This window comes from Pan paniscus, chromosome 6 (assembly GCF_029289425.2).
Source record: "Pan paniscus chromosome 6, NHGRI_mPanPan1-v2.0_pri, whole genome shotgun sequence".
Taxonomy (NCBI): domain Eukaryota; kingdom Metazoa; phylum Chordata; class Mammalia; order Primates; family Hominidae; genus Pan; species Pan paniscus.
The window spans coordinates 17,203,634-17,227,017 of NC_073255.2; the positions used below are offsets into that span (position 1 = coordinate 17,203,634).

General features: G+C 34.0%; 1 protein-coding gene across 3 annotated transcripts in view; it reads right to left on the minus strand.

Annotated features, from left to right (window-relative positions):
- Nucleotides 1–23,384, minus strand: part of VWDE (von Willebrand factor D and EGF domains) — an 82,345-nt gene that overhangs the window by 675 nt on the left and 58,286 nt on the right. For 2 of the 3 annotated variants that reach the window (XM_034963721.3, XM_024929704.4), the window contains exons 19-29: nucleotides 22,781–22,918; nucleotides 20,011–20,151; nucleotides 12,820–12,915; nucleotides 12,641–12,736; nucleotides 11,529–11,624; nucleotides 10,514–10,609; nucleotides 8,779–8,874; nucleotides 5,627–5,722; nucleotides 5,438–5,533; nucleotides 4,591–4,686; nucleotides 1,914–2,017 (exon numbers count right to left, since the gene is read on the minus strand). In XM_034963721.3, coding sequence (XP_034819612.2) covers nucleotides 1,914–2,017; nucleotides 4,591–4,686; nucleotides 5,438–5,533; nucleotides 5,627–5,722; nucleotides 8,779–8,874; nucleotides 10,514–10,609; nucleotides 11,529–11,624; nucleotides 12,641–12,736; nucleotides 12,820–12,915; nucleotides 20,011–20,151; nucleotides 22,781–22,918 — 1,151 coding nt within the window. The remainder of the gene's footprint in view (nucleotides 1–1,913; nucleotides 2,018–4,590; nucleotides 4,687–5,437; nucleotides 5,534–5,626; nucleotides 5,723–8,778; nucleotides 8,875–10,513; nucleotides 10,610–11,528; nucleotides 11,625–12,640; nucleotides 12,737–12,819; nucleotides 12,916–20,010; nucleotides 20,152–22,780; nucleotides 22,919–23,384) is intronic. The other variant, XM_055115715.2, reaches the window with a different exon arrangement.

The following is a 23,384-nucleotide window of genomic DNA, read 5'->3' on the forward strand; positions in this document are numbered from 1 at the left end:
CTCCACCTCTTTCTATTCCTCTATTGGATGTAATTAGTTACAAACTCTTGCATAGTGCTTGTTATGTCCCAGGCACCACTCTAGGTACTTCACATATATTAACATATTTAATCCTCACAATAAGCCTAAGATTAGGTGCTACTATTAATGCCATATTGCAGATGAGAAAACTGAGACTGAGGGGGTTAAACTTGCCTGAAATCACAGAGCAAATAAGTGGCAGGGTCAGAGTGAGTGCACTCAGCCACAAGCAGGAGGTTATGATGCTTCTCAAAGCCTTTTATCAACCCACCCTCTTTAGCACCTTTTTCTTCCTTTGCTTATTTTCCCTTTCTCTGTGTTTCTTGTCTCTAGCCAGTAATTCTTTTTCATAGAAATTCTAGCAATCCAATCAGTAAGCTCCATTTCTTTTTTTTACCCACTATCTCAGGTTGCCTGAGGAAAAGCCAGGAGGTAGTTAGCCAGCCTGAACCCTCCTTTGGGGAAGGTAGGGAAGAGGGGAGCAAGGGATGGAGTTGGAGAAGGTTCTATGGATACCCATGGATGGTGGTTGCTTTTTTCCCCACTAAAGAGAAATTTATGTTTTAACCTATGTGTGGGAGCCAAGGAAATATCGAAAGCAAGTAAAGAAAAAAAAAAATGACACCAGTGATCAACAGAATAAAGCCAGAATGAGATTGAAGTTAGAAGCTTGGGAGAGCAGGTTACAGTAGAACAGGACATATTGTCCTCATGCTTAGCCTTTTATCCCCTTTTCCTTCCCCATGGCCTTCTGGCATTTTTTCCCCTTAGTGTGATTTCAAATGCATTCTTAGAAGCAGCATTAATGGGGATAAAGATGATTTGCTATTGATCATATGAGGAAGGATTCAGATGGCAAATAAATACATAAAATAGAATATAGAGCAGCCACCTAGTTTAGTACTGTCAAAGTGGAGTTAAAAAGCATTAGAGGTCATAGGGTTTTCTGTGCCATAAAAATCTCACATCAAATCAAATCAAATAATATATACTTAGGCTGCCTTCAAACCCAAGGAAGCTCAAGCTTTTATTTTTATTTTTCTCAAACAATATTTAATCAAATAAGTACTCAATAACTTTTGCTTTCCAGTTTTCAAACCATAGCCCTATTATGATCTGGTTATTTTCACAATGAGGGCCAATTCTACAGGATGACACCAGTGCTCAGAGAAAACTATACATATATCCATTTTGTCTCCAAGCCAGATTGATCCATATCAAGCCTCAAGAAGAAAATTTCTAATCAGTTGTCAAATTCTGGTACTCCAGCATACTTTTATATTCATGACCCTGGGGCATTTTGAAGTGCTAAATAGCATATAATGACTTTTTAAATTACAACTCCTACATATTAACTTTAAGACATTTTTGAGAGGTTTGCTGCATTTGTGTGTCTGTATGTTTGTATGAGAGAGAGAGAGATTATTAGAACTACCCTTGTGTGTATAGGAATTAGGACTGAAATAACATCTCGGGTGTTGATATTTGGAAATTTAAGATTAGAGACCAAACACAATGCAGTTTAATCCTATATGAAGAAATAAGATCACAGAAACTTTTTAAATATATGTTTTATAGCACTGGCCCTACAAATAAGTGTCTTGAATCTATATTGTGGAATATTTGCTGTCTCAACTACAGTGTCATGAAATACTGCATTACACTGGACAGTTGTATCTATACATTGAAATTCCTTAAAAACACATCAAAATTTTATATAATAACTCTACCATAACACAAAAATGATACAATTTTTAATTTTAGAGGCAAATAAATGCTTTTTTTTTATTTTGGAAATAAGAAAAAAACATTAATTAGTAACAATTACTAAGTAGAAGAGATATGCAAATGTCAATGTCTAATATTTATTTTCTCTTTAAACTTTGAAATACCTGTATTTTCTTCCCACATTTGACTCCAGAGTATTCAGTGCGGCAGGAACACACATTGGGAAATATGCATCTGCCTCCATAAAGACATTTTGGGTTGCAAATTGCTGCAATACACAAATTTTTACAATGACCATCTTTGACATGAAATGCTTGTGGCATATTCTATCCTAGTGGTCTGGGGCTATCTGGTGATTGGACACCAATGCAGTCATAAGAATCTATTAATGAACCATCAATGAATGGATCTAATCTATGTACTCTCATCTTTCAGAGCACACGCACACATCAAAAACAAAGCACCCAAAACTCAAACAACACTTTTGGAATTCTATAAAGATATTATTAAAAGAAACAAAAATTTCATTGGCTACATTTTGAAGTATTTGAAATATATCTCTTTTTTTTTCTAGAGGAGCTGAAGTCATTAACAGAAGATAGCATCTATAATTTACTTTTTAACATTAAGCAAAAATTTAAAAGAGACAACCCAGTACTGGCTAGTGTATGGAAAATTTGACAATTTTTATACTATCATTGGAAGTTTAATGTGAAATAACTACTGAAAATTTCTGAAAGATACTCATGCTGTCTATATAATACATTTCCTACTTGAAATCTTTCCCAAGGCAATTAAAAATACCTACATCTATCTCAATATCTCAATATCTCAATCTATTTATCATCTACCTGTAGAAAGAAAATACTTATAATACTTAATAATAACTTGTAAATAACTAAAATGTTAAACATAAGAGGGGAAGTAAAGGGAATTTTTGTAGTATTTATATTATGGAACTTAATATATTGCTTTAAATTTTGTTTTTAAACAACATAAATTCTTTCAAACAATATTGAGTGAAAATGAGCGTACCACAAAATTATATATAATAGTTATTTTTATAGGACAAATACTGCTTCAATATCACATACTTGAGGCTTACACATTCAAGAATAATATGTCCTTTAAGATAAATGCAATATTGACAGGGTATGTTTTCATCAGGGCTGCTGTATACAGTTGGGCAGGCTGTGTAATCCACGAGGGCTCCACAGCTAAGAAGGCACCATTCACATGATACGTATCATAGATTTGAATTTTTATTACAACAATTTTCCAACAGATGGTAGTAACATATTTTGTTTAAGAAATATCATTATATTAAGACAGTTTCTGAATAGTTTGAAATAAAGAATTTGAAGTAGGATGACTTTTAAATTCACATAAAAATGCTGCAGGATGCAGAAACAGGGTGCACAGCTTCAGGCTGTGCTCAGACAACCTCAATCTGCAACCACTGAAGCATATTTCCTCATTAATATGCTTTTAACATCTTCTCATCCTTCTCTCTTATGGTCCGCATAGAGCTTACTCCAGAACAAGCACCCAAGTTGAGGTTGCTAACTTTTTTTTTCTAGCATTTTATCACATCTAAATTCCAATTGGAATTATCAATATTTGAGCATACATATCTTATGTAAATACCAGCACTTAATAGTACTTTGATATATTTTTCTAGGATAAGAAATGTATACATTACAATAGCAATTACTAATAAATTAGGGTCTAAGAGTCACAAAAACTACATGCAAAATTTCTGATGCATGGAAACAAGGGTATGGTTCATAAGACATCGAAACGGAGGGTACATTATTTCTAGTAAAAAGGCATGATCATAATAAAACTGTGTAATTTCAGTTTACAATACACTTGGCCACCAATTTTTAAATTATGTAATTATTAATCATTTGGAAATATTTTGAGGGATTTGCAGTTTTTCCCATTAAGTTAATCATTGTTAATATTTTAACATCTTTTTTCAAGTTTCCACAAAAAATTTCAAAATTGCATGAAATTTGATCTTCCTCTACATCTTAAGATTTCATCTATGTAGAAATTTATGACTAATACTGGATGGAGATATACTAAAACTCTAAAAAAGCAACCGAAATTAATTCTAGATGGTGAAATTTAGAGTGACTATTTTTTTTTTCTTTTTTTACTTTTTTTTTGAGACGGAGTCTCGCTCTGTCGCCCAGGCCGGAGTGCAGTGGCGCGATCTCTGCTCACTGCAAGCTCTGCCTCCAGGGTTCACGCCATTCTCCTGCCTCAGCCTCCTCAGTAGCTGGGACTACAGGCGCCTGCCACCATGCCTGGCTAATTTTTTGTATTTTTAGTAGAGACGGGGTTTCACCATGTTAGCCAGGATGGTCTCGATCTCCTGACCTGGTGATCCGCTGGCCTTGGCCTCCCAAAGTGCTGGGATTACAGGCGTGAGCCACTGCACCCGGCCTAGAGTGATTAATTTTTAATGCATTTTCATATTTTCTAAGGTATCCATGATACATACGTATTTATCTTATAATATGAAATAATATTTAAACTTCTATGTATCAACACCTTCTTTGGCCCACCTGGGGAAACTTTATTGGTAATCCACAGACCATAATTTGAAATTATCTCTTCACACAAACTATTAATATATTATACTACACTTTTTTCTTTTAAATGGATATAAAATTTAGGAAGTTTTTGTTTTATATCTAAAATCATTTTTTAAAAAGGATCAGCATGCTGGAGTTTTTTCCCCCTTATGGACTTGTCCTAAAGCTATACTTTAATTATTATAACAGATTCCAATTCAGAACATATAGTAGGAAAAACATCCTGTGGGCTTACGTATTTGACACCGCACTCCTTCCCAGGAGGAAGGACAATGGCATATGCTGGGCGCAATGCATTCACCACCGTTTTTACATTTCTGCAAGCAGATAGCTGCCAATCGAAATATAAACAAGTTAAAATTTTAAATTACTAGTCAAATCCTATCCATAACCCACAAAACTTTTCATTAGAGAGAAAAAAAGAAATAGTTACAAGTAAGTGATTAAAGAAATTTTTTCCCTAATATTTTATCAAGAACATTTTTGAATGTCACTACATATTCTTGGAAAATGTGACCTTAACAGTTGCAAAATGTTCCATTGTTTGAATGCGTCGTGATTTAACTTTTCTCCAATTGTTGGACATCTATGTTGCTTCTCATTTTTTCATTTTGATCAAAACATTCTAGTAGCAGCTAATTTAAAACAATTTATAGAAAGGAAAAAAATGAAACATTTGAATAAAGACAGCCACCCTCAGGAGCTAACCAGCCTGAGTGGCACTGTTATCTTCTCTTGGAAAGGTCAGAACTGGATGGTTTGAGGTGGGGCCAAGAAGTCAGTAATTTTTTAAAACCTTTCCCCAACCCCAACTTCAGGACTTAAGGACTTGTTATTTTTTCTGGCAAGTGCAGTAGAAAAACTGAAAAATACAAGATATCCTCTTCTGCTAACCTGAAAGAATGAGTTCAGAAGAGTAAAAACTCTGTGTTTCAAAGAGGTATCTCCTAAAGCAAGAATAAATATGCAAAAATTTTAAAAAGACCAAGCAAACAAAAGTGAAAAAAATGTTCTGTTTTAAATTCTGCTTTACATTCCCATGAAGGACGAAAGCTTCAGTGTTTTAAGAGTATTCCTCTTACGTGTGTTGCATCGTTTCCCACTCCAACCAGAAGGACAAGAGCAAGTGCTTGGTCCCACACATTTTCCTCCATTCATGCATGTAGGATCACAGATGCCTTAAGGTAAAAGCATGAAAAGTCAGCCCTTACATTCAACAGTTTTGTCTTGGCTTTAGCTGTAGTTGACAAATACATTTAGTGATGTCTTACTTTTTTGGCATCTCCTACCAGTGTATCCTTCACGACAGAAGCACACATTATTTCTCATGCAGTGGCCACCATTCTTACGGGGAGGGTGACAGAAAGCTAAAAGAACACATGGCAGCAATCTGTGAATATTACACATCCCATTACTACATATGATACATTGCATCATGTGCTTGTCATCAGTGAGGACATAAGGCAGAGAAATGTGCTATTAAAGTAAAAGATCACTCATTAAACCTGTCCTTTCTAAATCATGAAATGCAATGCTTATACCTATAAGCTACTAGTGGGTTAGCACAATTTGAAATATATTGGTTAAGTGTTCATAAGAAATTGAGTCTTTCATATTACAATGAATATATTATAAACCTTAACTTATGTTTCACTATACAATAAAGCATGGAATGATCTAGACAAAACCCAGAAAATAAGTCAAAACGTAGCTCAAAATAAAAATGTGCCTGTTCTTGTGGAAATTAGACAAATCTCAACAATTTTCCACATATTTAAAAAGCACTTTTAAATTAGCTTTCGAGTACTTACTGAGGTTATGAAGGCACAGCTTTATATGTGACTTATTCCAGTGAATGCTTGGTAAAAATATTTTTAACAATAAATCCTTGGTTTTGTTAAGAATATTTGTTAGATAATTTTGAATATATCTTACTGGTAGTTCCTATTTGTATAATTCTGTTTTATGAAATTCAGAGTAACGTTAATATGTATTAATTTTATGAGATGGTTATGATTACTTCATGTTTCTTCCATATATGGAAATTAAATACAGGAATTTCTTTTAAGTAATACACAGGCAAACCTGTCCAGAAAATTTAAAATTTAATTTCTTCCTAAATAATAATTAAATAAATGTTAGTTTGTATTTTAAAAATAAATTTCAAATTAACTGGTATTAATAACAGGACTAGTGTGGACTGACGCCCTGTTTGAATTACTAGCTGCTTTCTTTATTTCCAAACACTGTAAGAAAAATTCTACTGTTTTCAAATGGATTTTTAAATGGAAATAATATAGAACTTTATAGTAATGATATAACTGAAAGCTTTTAGCAAACAGATAATTTCCAGTATTTTAGGCTGAACTTTTTTTTGGTTCATGCTTGAGTCTACTGTTATTTCTCTGACATTTTATTGATACTTTTTATTGGTAGAGAAATGTTCTTACATTTTCTGCTCCCTATCCTTCATACAATTTAAGATTATTATTATTTATTAGAAAATATATATTCTTTCTACTACAAAAACTCCATATAAAATGCCTATGGTTAGGAATTTGAAACGTAAAAAAGCTCCACAAATTGTTTATGATGCGTAATCTTGCTATAATTAATCATCCACAGAAACTTGAAGTGTAGAAATAAATTATTTATACAAAAAAGCATACATACTTAAAATAATATATACAAAGGGCATACAATTTAAGGGTGGCCATGTCTACCCATAGTCTCACATTAGGAAAATGGGGTTTATGAGAAAATCCACCCTCCACATATATTTATGAGATCTATAGGCCTCATTCTGTCACCAAATCCTGAAGGGAGCTAAGTAATTGGATTCACTCTCCATGTGAAATCCAAGAGGTGAAGCAAATTGGAAGGTGTATTTAAATATCTCTCCAGCCATACATCCTAAGCCTTGCTTACTAGTTTAGTAGTTTAACTTTTTTGTGATGTTTCTAGCTCAATTTCTATCTTCCTCTTTTAAAATTCTATAGTGCACATAGTATATGTTTTTCATATGACTTTATATTCCACCTAATTTTATTCAATCACTTTCAATGTGTGTGCCATCTTCCCTTCCCACCATTTAGGCTCACAACAAGATGAGATCTAATAAGAATTACATGTCATAGCAACTGTCTAGATCATACTTGAAAGCCAGGAAGTCTGAGGCATGGAGCCTTTAAGTAAACACCAGCAAGAAAGCTGTGGAGGCAAGCTCATTGTAAAACCCACTATCTTCCCACAATGATAATCTGTTTTCTGGCCCTTAAAGCATGGAATACGTTCAATAGGTAATTTTTAATTCAGTTTAATAATTGAGAGATTTCTTCCTTTATCCACTTATACAACTGGCATATACATTTTAGAGAACTTTTCTTACTTCATCTTACAACTACTTCAAGTAGCATGAAAGATGTAAAGTTTTCATTTCCTTCCTTACATTCTCCATTCAAAACTACATATATAACTCTTTAGCATGGATTTAACCATAGTCTTCTAGTTTTCAAGATTTCCCTTAACTTAGTCTTTACTTCTTTCTGTTTCTCAAACTGCTTCTTCAAAGGAATACGAATTACAGGAACTCATTCGCTATGCCCGTATATCCTGTGTTAGCGGGATGACTTCTTTTCTGCTTTATTTCCATCCTAAGAATCCTAGCCAACATCCAAAATAAAAGAAATAGAATTGCAAATCAAAGTGCATCGTGGCAAGGAAAACCTAAATTTTAGGAATTAAATTATGGAAATACTCTGACATGTTCTATAGTAAAAATCTACTCTACATTTTTAATAAACTCGAAAATATGAAGATGTAGAAAATACACATTACATATTATTGGTTGACATTAATTCATACCCTCAAGACATCCCCATTATTCTGAAAATAACCTGCAATATTAACTATATGAGGGAAAGTGTTAAAATACTAAGCCCATGAAAGAGAAAAACAATGCATTTTTATGTCTCTGTATCTTCTTGCATAGCGCTGTGCACAGGTGATTCTTCATAAATGTTTAATGAAACTAAGGTGAAAAGAGATTATGGGATAAGAGTGGACAGTAGATTGACTATAAATCAAACATTTTTGCTGTGTAGGCAATAAAAAATGACACAATTTCATTATAATAGACTACAAGAGAACTTTGCTTATTTGTTTCATACCTTGGGCCTACAAAGCTGCACAGAGAGATGCCAAGGTATGAGCTTCAATATATCGAGTAAATATAACCATTTTACATAATAACTTTGATATATTTTTGTAAGCTAGTAATTTGGTGGGCATACTTGAAACATTGCAAGAATTCTGGGGAAAAAATCGCATCTTTCCCTTTGAAACTTGTCTCATGTTTACTCAGAGCTCTGTTGATATCTAACTTTCCATTTGCCCTTTTTACATACAAAGAAAGAATAATTACCATTCTGACAGTGTTCCCCAAAGAATCCATTTGGACAGAGGCAAGTATTTGGCTTATTACACGAACCACCATTGAGGCAAACAGGGTCACACAAAGCTAATAAACAGCAGGAGGAAAAGAGAACATAAAAGTTTTATTATTTAAAAAATGAAAGCTGCACAGAAGTGCAAAATGGTGCATAATGAAATATTTTATTTTTACTGCAAGTAAAACCCATAATGTATAATTAATTAGACTTTGCCAAACATAAGAGGAATGAAATTACTGGATAATCGCTTTGAAAGTATGTTCATTAAGTTTACAAATAACACTAAGCTTAGAAAAGCTACAAAGGGAGCTGGAATTTAAAGTGGCGGTGTTTGTCCAAGATGACGGTGCTCCTGCTCTATCAAGATTGTAGAGGCTATGATTAGAATTCAGAATGCCTTCAGTAAGCTAGAAGAAAGGATTGCAAGTTAAGAGAAGACAATTCAATTCAACAGTGTTAACAGGATGGTTTGTAATCTGTTCAAATACATGTAGCCATGCACACCTCCTTATCGCCTTCCCAATTAAAATGAGAACACTGCACTCAAGTCCTAGCACACTCAAAAACATTCTTTGTTTTTGCTTCTTTATTTTTGTTTTCCTTTGAAAGACATCCCCAATTTCATTTTTCACCCTAGATCCTACCCATTCACCAACATCTACTACAAATACTATTTTCTTCCTCACTCCACTTGCCAAAATTAATTTCTTCCTTCTCTGCTTCTAAGGAACTGTGTTTCAATAACATTACTTATCATAACTCAACTTGTATCATAGTCTTTTTTATAATTGTATCCCATGTCTCTGTCACTAACAATATGCGACTTGAAATCAGGGCAAAAATCAAGTGGATCCTTGTTTCCATTTGCATCATGCTTCACAAATAATTGGCCAGCTATAAACACTGAATTACACTTTCATTGAGAAAAAGTCATTAGATTATAATGAATTAGATCAAACATAGATAATTGCAAACATTGCTGCCAAAGAAACAAGCTTACGCTGGGCACAGTGGCTCACGCCTGTAATCCCAGTACTTTGAGAGGCTGAGGCAGGCGGATCACGAGGTCAGGAGTTTGAGACCAGTCTGCCCAACATGGTGAAACCCCGTCTCTACTAAAAATACAAAAATTAGCTGGGCATGGTGGCATGCTCCTGTAATCCCAGCTACTCAGGAGGCTGAGGCAGGAGAATCACTTGAACCTGGGAGGCAGAAGTTACAGTGAGCCAAGATCGCCCCACTGCACTCCAGCCTGGGGGACAGAGTGAGACTCTGTCTAAAAGAAAAAAAAAAAGCCTAATACTGTGATAAATAAATGGAATAACATGAAGGGTATCCACTTAATTCAGAATTGCTTAGATATTTAATGAAATAGGATGTTTGTATTGCGATGAAAAACTTAAAAGAAACCTAGAAGATTCAACACATTTCTCTTCACCACAAGGTAGGTGAATGAGGGAAATATAAAAGCAAAAAAAGTATTGGTTGGTTAAGATAACAGTAAAGCTGTAAGACACCATACGGTTCAACATAAAAACAAAGGGAATGAAGATGAAAGAGTTTTAAAAATCTGTCTGAAATAACAACTTCATACCTATCTACCTGTCTTGTCAGGTCAGTTTTATGTTTCTTAGGTGCACGTCTTCAGGACATTGGCATATTTTAACTTTTAATTGACATGTTCATTGAAAATATTTCCAATTTTACCTGTACTACAGGTGGGTCCATACCAGCCAGGTTTGCACTGGCAAATATCTGGTGTAAGACACTGGCCTCCATTTTCACAGTGCCTGTTACAAACCACTGAGATCATAGAATAAAGAGAAAAGAAAGATTAGGCTTGGAGTAGTCATATTGTTGGTTATTATCTAGCTAGCTCATAACTGCTAATCACATCTGCTAATTAATAAGATTGCAGAGAAAGATAAAATACAATTTATATTCAGGTTTCAAATGCTTTCTGATTCTCATATTCAGTTATTTTATTTTATTTTTGGTTAATAGAGAGGGAAAAAATAGAAAACCGTTGAGCCAAGTGATAAACAAGACTTGGCTATTTGGGAAAATTATTAGTTATTGATGAAAGCAATCATAGACATAAATTTAAAAAGAAATTTATATGCAATTTAACAGATTTGAATTCCTGTTTTCTCAAAGAAAGACCATGAATAGCATCATATCTTAGTACTGGCCACTGTGGTTGATATCAGTGCTATGCAAGATGGTAACTGTTGTCATCAATCATCAATGTGTGTTTTTTTAATTTTTTTCCTGGGATAAATCTATTTTATTTATTTATTTATTTATTTTCCATTTTCTATTATTATTATTATTATTATACTTCAAGTTTTAGGGTACATGTGCACAATGTGCAGGTTAGTTACATATGTATACATGTGCCATGCTGGTGTGCTGCACCCATCAACTCGTCATTTAGCATTAGGTATATCTCCTAATGCCATCCCTCCCCCGTCCCCCCACCCCACAACAGTCCCCAGAGTGTGATGTTCCCCTTCCTGTGTCCATGTGATCCCATTGTTCAATTCCCACCTATGAGTGAGAACATGCGGTGTTTGGTTTTTTGTCCTTGCGATAGTTTACAAGAACTATCGCAATGTGTGTTCTTTACGTAGAGTTTGGGTTCATTTCATGTAGCATTAAGGCCATCAACTATTCAAAGAAGCAGTTTCATTATATCAGACATCAGGAGAGCTTTGCTTACTTGTTTCACACCTTGGTCCTACAAAACCATAAGGACAAGTGCAGAGATTCCCAGCCAAGCATGTGCCACCATGTTGACAAGGTGGGTTACAATGTTCTGCAGAAACAGATTATGTTATTATGTCAGTTCTTAATTTTTAAAAAGTCAGTTTATATTTATAAAGCACTGTCACAATAAAATCTTGTTGTAAGAGTAATTTATAATACATTAAGTTCTCTTTTACTACAAAACTTAGTTCTGTGGGACTGACTATATTAACTCACACTGGAAACACTTACAAATCAACAGCATGCTTTGATTAATAAAACGTTTTGTTAACTGGAAGAAAATATAGGACCTTGGCCTTCTTCTGAAAAGTGAGATTTGAACGTACTTATTCCTGCCTTACAAATAGAGCTTTTCTATAGTTCCATAGTTATTTTCATATGCTATTTATATTGAATGTTTCTGTTAGTTCACCCTAAATTTACTTTAATTTGTTAATTTGTAGCTTGCTTTGCCATAAAAACATTTAACATGGCTCTCAGCTTATTCATAATTATATGCACCATCTACCAAACTATCTTTTCACATATTATTTTAAAATAAACAACTTATTTCTTTAAAGTATCATCCACTTTAGGAATGCTATTTCATAAATTTTCCGCTTAAGATTTAAACCAAAGCAATGCAATTATATGGCTACAGATGTATTTTTACAAATTCACTTTTTAGGTTTCTTCTTACTACTTTACATTTTCTAGTTATTTGGCATTTAACACTTTATTTGAACCATATTTGGTAGATCATTCAATAGCTGTCTTTGCTTGAAGCTAAAACATTTGTAGATATATACTACCTTATAACTAAACCTCAAATCATTTCAGAGGATAATTTTACCAATAACAAATAAGCTATTGCCCCTTGAATCTCTGATTTCAGAAATTTAATTCTTTAGAATCTTTGAATAAATTATATTTAATAAGTATTTTAAAATGTAGAGTCCTATACCAGCTTTGATAAGAATATTTTAGTATACACACAGTAAAACTGAATTGTCTTGTAAAATGGTTTTTAAAGAAAATCATGCTATATTTTAGGCCTTATATTTGATTTTTAATTTGAATTATCACCTTCATCACAGGTTGCTCCACCATGTCCTGGAAGACACTGACAAATGTTAGGTTTAATACATTTTCCATGGTTTTTGCAATCAGGGTCACAAAGAGCTGTATAAAATAAAGCCCAAGTTTTAGACATATCAATTACCAAATACAATTTATCATGCAAACTAATGAATGATGTTACCTACCAGTTTGGCAGTTAGAACCAATGTAACCAGGTTTACATTTGCAGATGTTTGGGGCAACACACTCCCTACTTTTTCCACATGGATATTTACAAATGGCTAAAAAAAAAAATCAAGGAAAAAAAGGTTGATTGCTAAAACAGAACATACATATTGCCCAGAGACTTAGTTATGATAGAAGCAAAAGTCTCTGAAGTTTGAATATTTAACTAATAGTCCCTCTAGATAATACTGAGAACGTAAGAATACTCCAACAACTCTCTTGCTTAAGTTTAGTCTCAAACAAGCCAAAACACAAACAAAGCAAAACAGTAACACAACAGTAACACAAGACAGCTTCTATGTTGCCAAAGCCAAAAAGTTGATTTTCATCAGAGAAAACAATGTTAATAATTGTGAGAAGATAGAAACAATGCCTTTAAAATTACAGTGATATATAACTTGCTGTAATCTCAAAAGAGTTGGAAAGATTACAGAGAAACCTAGTTCATGCAAATAAGCAAATATGCCAGAATTGGTATTTGAAGTGCCAAATGCCCACCGTGAGCTGAAAAGAATACAGACCACAATGTTAATCAGATCTATATTGACATCTTTTATCTGTTTAGCTGATTAATGCTGGGAAATTCAGTGGGCACTCCAAAGCTCTGTTTTCTCATCTGTATAATGGGAAAAATAATACCCAATTTGTGGGGTTCATGTGGATTATATGACACAGTTGATACAAAATGTTTACACAGACCCTGGAACACAGAAAGTACTCAAATATATTTGTAATATATATTATATAGTTGTAATACTCTATAATATTAACATGATTTTAATAAATAACTCAGCAGACCCACTTTTGTTCTTGCAAAATGTAATCAGAATACAGTATAAATGATCAATAAATAAAATAAATGGAAATAAGTGAACTAAGCAGAATAAATAGAAATTAGTATATAGAAAACCATATCCTTTTAATAACTTAAACTTGAATTAGATAATTTTCTTTGTATCTTCTGAAGAGTTTCATACTACCTCTGCAATTGATACCATCTCCATAATACCCAAAGGGGCAGCATCCACATTTGAAGTGACCATCTGAGCTTGGCACACAGGAAACACCAAGAAAACAAGGCGAGCCAGCACAAGGTGATATTTTGGTTGATCCAAACTTTTCTGGCAAAATAGCAATTGCTTTTGTAATAGATGACACAAACTCATCTTCATACTGTGTGTAATCTTGGGAAGACCTGCTAATTTGAGAATTATACCCTCCCGTCTCGGTTTGGATGGTGTTCTGGATATCATCCTTTGCTTTGCCATGGGTGTTGTTTGGGTTCCTGTTTAAAGAGCTACTGTTCTTCACAGAAACTTCCAACTCACCCAGACTGAGATTTGTACTGAGACTACGATCCACATGTTCAATATCTGATATCTGATGGGAAATAGGCTTTACTGAATTATCCATTTGGGCTGTAATTAATTTCAGTGATGAGCGGGAGATGTTGTTAGTTGTGCTCAATAACTTTTTGATAGTAGCGGGAGTAGGAGTAAATCTTGTACTAATTAGTGAATATTCTGTTGATGGTGGCTGAAAATTTGTAGCTACACAACCAAAAAATAAAAAACGTTAGTCAATAGCATTTATAAATAGTCTTCTCTACCTGAAATATTTTACATTAAGTAATTCATTCCTTCATTTAGTATCTACACATGTCTAACATTGTAGTAGGAGCTGTGTACTAACAAGAAATCAAGACACTGTTTCTGCCTTCAAGGAGCTTATAATCTTTTGGGGTACACAAGATAACCCAGAATGTTAAATAGTATAAAAGTCAAAGTACAATAATTTATTTCATTAAGATTTTGAAATGGCTAACAAACACCTGTTGATCACCTCATACACATGAGCCTCAAAACAAAGGAAAGCACAGCGCCTATCCCTGAGCAATTTAGAATATTGTCAAGGATACAGACATGTGAGCCATTCACTATGAAACAATCATTGAGAACTACTACAAGAGTGATAAATATAAAATGAAACCTACAGAAACACAGAAGAGTAAGTAATTTTCCCTATAAAGAAGACAGGAACTAAATGTACAAGCAAAAATTAGGAAATTATATAAATGCTATTTTATATGAGAGGCAAAGAACCACAGGTCTAATAATTTTACCAATGTGATAAAATCAGGTTTTATGTCCCCATCTTTCTTGATTGCTCAACTAGAAATTAAAACATTTTTACACATCTTTTTGGCGGGGGTTGGGGGGATCATTATTTATTTCACCTGCCAAAATACTTCATTTCCTTATTGCACTTTTTTACTTCTTTGGTATGGAAAAATCTAACGGGTTTTAGAGTATGAACACATTTTAAGCAGTGATTAGATACGTTTTTCTTGTTATGCTTTCTATTGCAAATTTAGGATTTGATTTTGCACTGTCTTCATGCAAAGCTCTTCTCAAAGGTCTTAAAATATAAAAAACACTTAATGCTTCTCAAAGCATTAAGATTTTATGTAAATCAAACCAAAACCAGAAAAAGATAGAAGAAAATGAACCAAAAACAACAAAAATAATCCTTAACATAGTTGGCAACAAGTGCAATGAAAGATTTTCGAAAAATGTGAGGACTTCGTGAAACATAAAAAGCATATGGGTTCAGACTAATAGAAACAAGAGTGCACCAAATATAGCCCCAAACATAAATAAGGGCAGTGAGGCAAGCACAGTTGTGTCAAAAAATACAGCAAAAGTGCCCTGGATTAGCAGTCCCCAGAAGAACTGCTTTAGATGATCTGGGCCAAGTCAGTGTCCCATTCCCTCAGCCTCTGTACACAGAAGGGACTCCTTCCAGAACCAAATTGTTTTAAGTGAACCTTCTCCTTAGGAGAGTTTTTATTGTCAGAATTGGAGAAAGAAGCAGAGAAGAACTGAAACTCCAGATTACAAAAATTACCATTAAAGAAAGTAAGAAAAGAGCATATGTTAGCAAATGTATGTTAGTAAAGCATATTTTTTCTTTTGAAATGTAATGATTCAATGTTCCTATGAAGGTATATATCAGAGATATCATAAAAATTACAAAATACAAGAATCATGAGAAGATATTGGCCTTACAGATACTAAAATGTAGTATAAAGCCACACTAATCAAAACAATGTATTATTGGCATACAAAAGACTATTAGAAAATAATAACATAACAGAAAGCTCAGAAATATATCTCAACACATAAGGGACTTTAAATAAAATATATGATATTTAATCGTGAAAATGGCCATACTGCCCAAGGTAATTTGTAGGCTCAATGCCATCCCCATCAAGCTACCAACGACTTTCTTCACAGAATTGGAAAAAACTACTTTAAAATTCATATGGAACCAAAAAAGAGCTCACATCGCCAAGTCAATCCTAAGCCAAAAGAACAAAGCTGGAGGCATCACACTACCTGACTTCAAACTATACTACAAGGCTACAGTAACCAAAACAGCATGGTACTGGTACCAAAACAGAGATATAGATCAATGGAACAGAACAGAACCCTCAGAAATAACGCCGCGTATCTACAACTATCTGATCTTTGACAAACCTGACAAAAACAAGCAATGGGGAAAGGATTCCCTATTTCATAAATGGTGCTGGGAAAACTGGCTAGCCATATGTAGAAAGCTAAAACTGGATCCCTTCCTTACACCTTATACAAAAATCAATTCACGATGGATTAAAGACTTAAACGTTAGACCTAAAACCATAAAAATCCTAGAAGAAAACCTAGGCAATACCATTCAGGACACAGGCATGGGCAAGGACTTCATGTCTAAAACACCAAAAGCAATGGCAACAAAAGCCAAAATTGACAAATGGGATCTAATTAAACTAAAGAGCTTCTGCACAGCAAAAGAAACTACCATCAGAGTGAACAGGCAACCTACAAAATGGGAGAAAATTTTTGCAACCTATTCATCTGACAAAGGGCTAATATCCAGAATCTACAATGAACTCAAACAAATTTACAAGAAAAAAACAAACAACCCCATCAAAAAGTGTGTGAAGGACATGAACAGACACTTCTCAAAAGAAGACATTCATGCAGCCAAAAAACACATGAAAAAATGCTCACCATCACTGGCCATCAGAGAAATGCAAATCAAAACCACAGTGAGATACCATCTCACACCAGTTAGAATGGCGAGCATTAAAAAGTCAGGAAACAACACGTGCTGGAGAGGATGTGGAGAAATAGGAACACTTTTATACTGTTGGTGGGACTGTAAACTAGTTCAACCATTGTGGAAGTCAGTGTGGCGATTCCTCAGGGATCTAGAACTAGAAATACCATTTGACCCAGCCATCCCATTACTGGGTATATACCCAAAGGACTATAAATCATGCTGCTATAAAGACACATGCACATGTATGTTTATTGCGGCATTATTCACAATAGCAAAGACTTGGAACCAACCCAAATGTCCAACAACGATAGACTGGATTAAGAAAATGTGGCATATATACACCATGGAATACTATGCAGCCATAAAAAATGATGAGTTCCTGTCCTTTGTAGGGACATGGATGAAATTGGAAATCATCATTCTCAGTAAACTATCGCAAGAACAAAAAACCAAACACCGCATATTCTCACTCATAGGTGGGAATTGAACAATGAGATCACATGGACACAGGAAGGGGAATATCACACTCTGGGGACTGTGCTGGGGTGGGGGGAGGGGGGAGGGATAGCATTGGGAGATATACCTAATGCTAGACGACGAGTTAGTGGGTGCAGCACACCAGCATGGCACATGTATACATATATAACTAACCTGCACATTGTGCACATGTACCCTAAAACTTAAAGTATAATAATAATAATAATAATAAATAAATAAAATAAAATATATGATATTTAAATTCAATGTGGCTTATGTTATAAATGATACTACATAATTGCCATTCATCTGGAAGAAAAAAAGTATTGGACCTCTTCTTCATGTAATAAAATAACAAATTTCAAATGAATTGAAAACTAAATGTAAAATATAAAATAATAAATGTTCTAAAAGAGACTATGAGTTCATATTTATAATTTAAACTTTGAGAGATTCTTAAACAGAAGCTATAAATAAAAGATTTTAAAATATATTTATTTGATTACATAAAATCTTAACGCTTTCATATAAAAAGACAACACAGATAAAGGCAAACCACAGAGATAAACACAATAATTTAAGTACCTATTATGTATAGGATCAGAATATATGAGGTGGTCAGAATATATAAAGTACTCCTACAAATCAATAAAAAGGCAAGCAAAAGGATAGCAATTAGCACAAAAACAAATCTAAATGATTATTTGAAAAAAGAAACCCAAATAAATAGATAATCTTTGGCAACTTCTATCTAGGAAAAATCAAAAACCATAACAGTGGAAAGATACAACTAAACAACTTTGGAGATGAGAAAAGTAAAATAGCTATACATAAGAAGACAATTTTAAATTATACAAGAATACTACATGTAATTGTATACAAGAATTTGAAATCTAAATGTGACAAATGATTTTATGGCAAAATAAAAATGATGAAATTGACTCAAGAGGAGGCACAAACATTGATGGAAATAGAAAAACAATCTAAAATTACTCCCCAAAATAATGCTAGGACAGACAATCTAATGAAAAATTTTACCAAATAATTAAGGAAAGGGTATTTTCAAAACTGCTGCAATGCACAAAAAGAGATGAAAAGTAATATAAATGCTTTATTAAAGTGGCATAATCATATAGTCAATATATTTGTGACATATAAAAATTTAAATGAAATACTAGCAAATCAAAGGTAGCAGTGCATTTATGGAAAAATATATCAGGATTAGACTTGTACCTATTAATATAATTATATAATTGCATAAACACATAATATGGAAAATATAAAATAATGTTGAAATATAATATGCATTAATTACTGATTTTAAATATTGTGAGAAAATTAGTCTAAGGAAACTTTGTTAACCACAATTATAGCAAGTAATAAATGATGCTGAAAAAGCGTTTGATAACATTTAAAACCCACTCCCAATTTAAAACTAGGAATTCTGAAAAAGCAACTAATAAAAGGAAAATTCATCAGTTGGATAAATGGTATCTAGCAGAAACTGCAGTGATATCATAGTGAAACATGAGAAGAATTCCCATACCATTCACAAAGCTCTCCCTTCACTACAGGCTTTGTACTAGAGGTACACTACACTACAATGAGAGCGTAAGTTTGAGACCCTGGTCTCTTCAGTTAGATTGCTCAGGCTCAACTCTCCCTCCTGTAATTTAAAACTCCATAATCTGAACACATTACTTAAGCCTTCTATGTTTCTGTTTAATCATCTGTAAAATAGAAGTAATAACAGTTATTGTAAATAGCTATTATGAGGATTGAATGAGGTAAGATACAAAAAATGTCTACCTAGCGCTGGCACATTATAAGCATAAATTAAATCTCACTATTAAGACAAGAAAGTAAATAAGAATAGCAGACAAAACCCCCTATTTGCAAAAAACAATTATTGTCTGCCTATAAAATCAAGAAAGAGAATCCACTATAAACCGTAGTGTATATCAGAGTATTCAGTAAAGTGACAACACTGGAATAATAAGAAAATCAAGACACATTTCCTATGTTCCAGGAATCAAAAACATCTTGAGAGATATCCCATTCACAATAACAGTTGATGTTACAGAATGCAAAGGCATAAAGAAAGCCAATGTGAAATGTACAAGAACTTTATGAAGACAATCACAGAATGATTAAACCAAATGAGGGCTATTAAGAAAGCACTATGACACAGGAAAGGCCTTGTGAAATAGTGAACTTCTTATCACATTTAGGGTTTGAGCAGATACTGGATGATCAGTTTCCAGGGATTTATAAAATATAAGTTTGAAATAGTCACTTCCAACCATAAGCTTCTCCGAAATCACTTTAAATGATGCTTTGTTCATTAGAGGACATAAATGCATTTTTTCTAAAATATAAGCCAGATGATTCAATAGATTAGCAAGAGAAAGGATAAATTTTAAACCGCATCATTTAACCTTTAGGTGATCTTTCTAAAAATAAAAATACCTGAGGAATAAATATGTTGGTCTTCTAGAAAACAAGTAAGAGGAATTACTTGTCATTAGATTTTAACTAAGACCATTACTTACTGAAGGCATTTCCACTTGTTGGCTTAACATGCCTCTTTCTCCCTGGGGCATTTTTATCATCCTCTTCTTTATTTACACTTTTATCAGATCTTGTGAGAACCACAGTTTGTGTAGTAAATTTATTTACAAACTGTGTTTCAACTGTAAATGAGAACAAGGAAAACAGATTAGACTTAAACTATTAGACAACCAAAGCACCACAAATAAGAATATACAATACAAACGCCACTTGGATTAAACTCTGCAAATTAGACTAAATAACTCACTTAAATGTCATCTCTTCTGCACACTTTTCTGGTATGGACTGAATTGTGTTCCCCTAAAATTCATATGTTAAATCCCTACTCCTACATGTGAACATGTTTGGAGACAGGGTCTTTAAGGGGGTAAATAAGATAAAATGAGATCATAAGAGTGGCACCCTAATCCAACAGGACTGGTGTCCTTACGAAAACAGGAAGAGATACCACACATGCAGGGAAGACCTGGTGAGAACATAGCCAGTCTGCAAACCAGAGATATCTCACCACAAACCAACCCTACTCGCACCTTAATCTTGAACTTTCAGCATTCAGAACTGTGAGAAAATAAATTTCTGTTGTTTATGCCCCTCAGTCTGTTATAGCAGCCCAAGCTAACGTACCTTCCTTCAGTTGAATTCACCCACCCGATCAATTTTGCCCATTTGGGTTCTCCCACAGAACTTTGTCCTTCATGCTATTGATTCTTATGTGCCCCACTAGTTAGCAATAACCTCAAGAATAACTGTGCTTTATTCATGTTGATATCCATTGACTCTGGTACCTAGCATAAAACTAAGAAAACACCACCAACAACCACAAGTCCTTTTGTATTAATAAGCCCCTTCCTACAATACACAAATGACTCTGACAATGTTAAGAAACATATTTAGTCACTCATGTGTAAGGGGATTTGGTTCAACTTGTTTTTCTCTTAAATGCCACTGAATGAAGTTTTTATTGAAGAAATGGGTCTGTTTGGGAAAGAAAACTGCTAGACCACTTATTACAATGGAAGGTGTGAATATTAGGGATGGGATATTCAGGAGTAAATGTGAGAAGCAGTAGTAGAGAATTCCCCTTACCATCCTATACTGTGTTGCTCATATCTGTGGGGCTGGGCAGGCTCAGCCCAATTTGAAGCACAAGATGCTGCTGCTTCCTTAGTACGTAATTGTCACCAAAAAGGGTCCCATTCACTTAATTAAACCAAAGGTATGGATCTTCAACACTGTCTTCTATAACTTAGTTTTTTCTCTTTTAATCTTTTAAAATGTTGATGCCCACCAATTTTTTTTGTCCATTTTCCTCTGAATCTAAGGGTTTTCCTGGACAATTCTATGACATAGCTGATGATTCTAAGATTTATATTTTCAACTTAATCCTCCTTTCTGAGCTTCCATGGATATTCCATAGTAACCCTAGTTTCTGTGCATCCAAACTGAATTCATTATAATTCCCCTCCAAAAAAACTTGTTCTTCCATTACGTTGCTTGTGTGTCTTAGTCAGCTTGAGCTGCCATAACAGAATACCACAGACTGGGAGGCTTAAACAACAGAAATTATCTTGCCATTCTGGAGGCTCAATGATCCAAGACCAAAGTGATCAAACTAGCTGATTGAGTTTTTGGTGAGGGCTCTCTTCCTGGCTTGAAGACGGCCACTTTCTTGCTCTGTCCATAAATCACAAGCTCTCTGGTGTCTCTTCATATAAGGATACTAATTCTGTGGGATCAGGGCTCCACCCTTATAACCTCATTTAACCTTAATTACTTCCTTTCTCCAAATATAGCCATACTGGGAGTTAGGGCTTCAACATATAAATTTTAGGGGGACGCAGTTCTATCCATAGCAATGCAAATGCAAATTCTACACACCCATTCACTAAAATCAAACACTTAAAACTTAATGGATCTCTTTCTCTCTCATGCTAAAACCAATCACTGGCCAAGTACAATCAACTTGCTTCTTTAGTATCCCTTTCATCATTACCTCATCTTCATCTTAGGTTAATATATCTTCATCTTTTTTCCTATATATTTGAAGTATTTTCTTAACTCTTCTTCCCACCTTCAGATTTACACAGTTCCTTACCCACAAGTGGTCCATCCTACACACTACTCCTTAAACTATCTCACGTGTAAACTGTATTGTCTTTCTCTCCCACCTCAAAATTTTAAGAGTCTCCATGGTTTTTATGTGGTCTTGCTACTGCTTACCTCTCTAGCTCCAACTCTTGTAGCAGCTCCCCTTTCTCCCTATATTCTAGGCACACTGAACTATTCACAGTGGCTGCCCGAGGAGTGCTGTGATGTTGCCTGCTTCTGTCCCTTTGCTCCTGCTGTTGGTTTTGCCTGGAATGCCTTTCTCTCTCTTGATCTATCAGATTCAGTTCTCATGTGTCTAGTATAGTCTAGTCACTTCCTTTTTTTAAAATTTTTCATTATTTCTCCAGGTAGATAAGATTCCCTGTGTAGTATTCCTACTAGCCCTTTTGTGATTTCTATCAAAAGACACACAACACTTTATTATACTCTGTAATTACTAGTCACATTCCCTGCTGTTACATTCTACCTATTAAGTCAGAGAACATGTCTTACATATTTTTGCATCCTTTGTATCTAGTTCAATGCATGACACTTAATGCATTTACACTAAATAAATACATGAGTCAAAAACAGAAACTATGCTATTAAAAAATAATTAACTGCAGCAAAAAAAATCTCATAGCAGAAAATAGGAACTTTTACCATGGCATATTTTTCCATCCCCATAAAATCCTTTTGGACATGAACCACAATGATAGGAACCAAAGGTATTCAGGCATTCTACTCCCTCAAAGCAAGGCTTGGAGTCACACTCATCAACATCTTCCTGGCAATTTTTGCCTGTATAAAATATAGATCAAGAGCTCAGATTATTTAATTTGAAAAACATCGTATGTCCAATTGTCTTATTATATAACTTCTACTTTTTATGTCTGTCCTTCTAACCCCAAAAGAGCTGCTATGCATTATGAGGACAGAAGTATGCTGTTTTTAAAACTTACTGTATAATCAAATATAAAGTCACTAATTACATTCAATTTAATATTAAACCAGACCTTTCAAGTACATACGATTTTTTTTTGTAAATAAGATGAGTTAAGACTTCCATTAATAGTTAAGGCAAAAAGCTTCATATTACAGCAGTAATTTGAACTTTGTTTAAAAAGTCAGTAATTTTTAAAAGTTATTTAGGATGGTTGTCTGTTTAGCTTAAGGACAAATTGTTTAGTCTAGTTATAAAAATTCATGAAAGTTGTTTGTGTTAGGAAAGTCAGTCCGTCCTTAATCAACGTTTTTGAGTTGATGT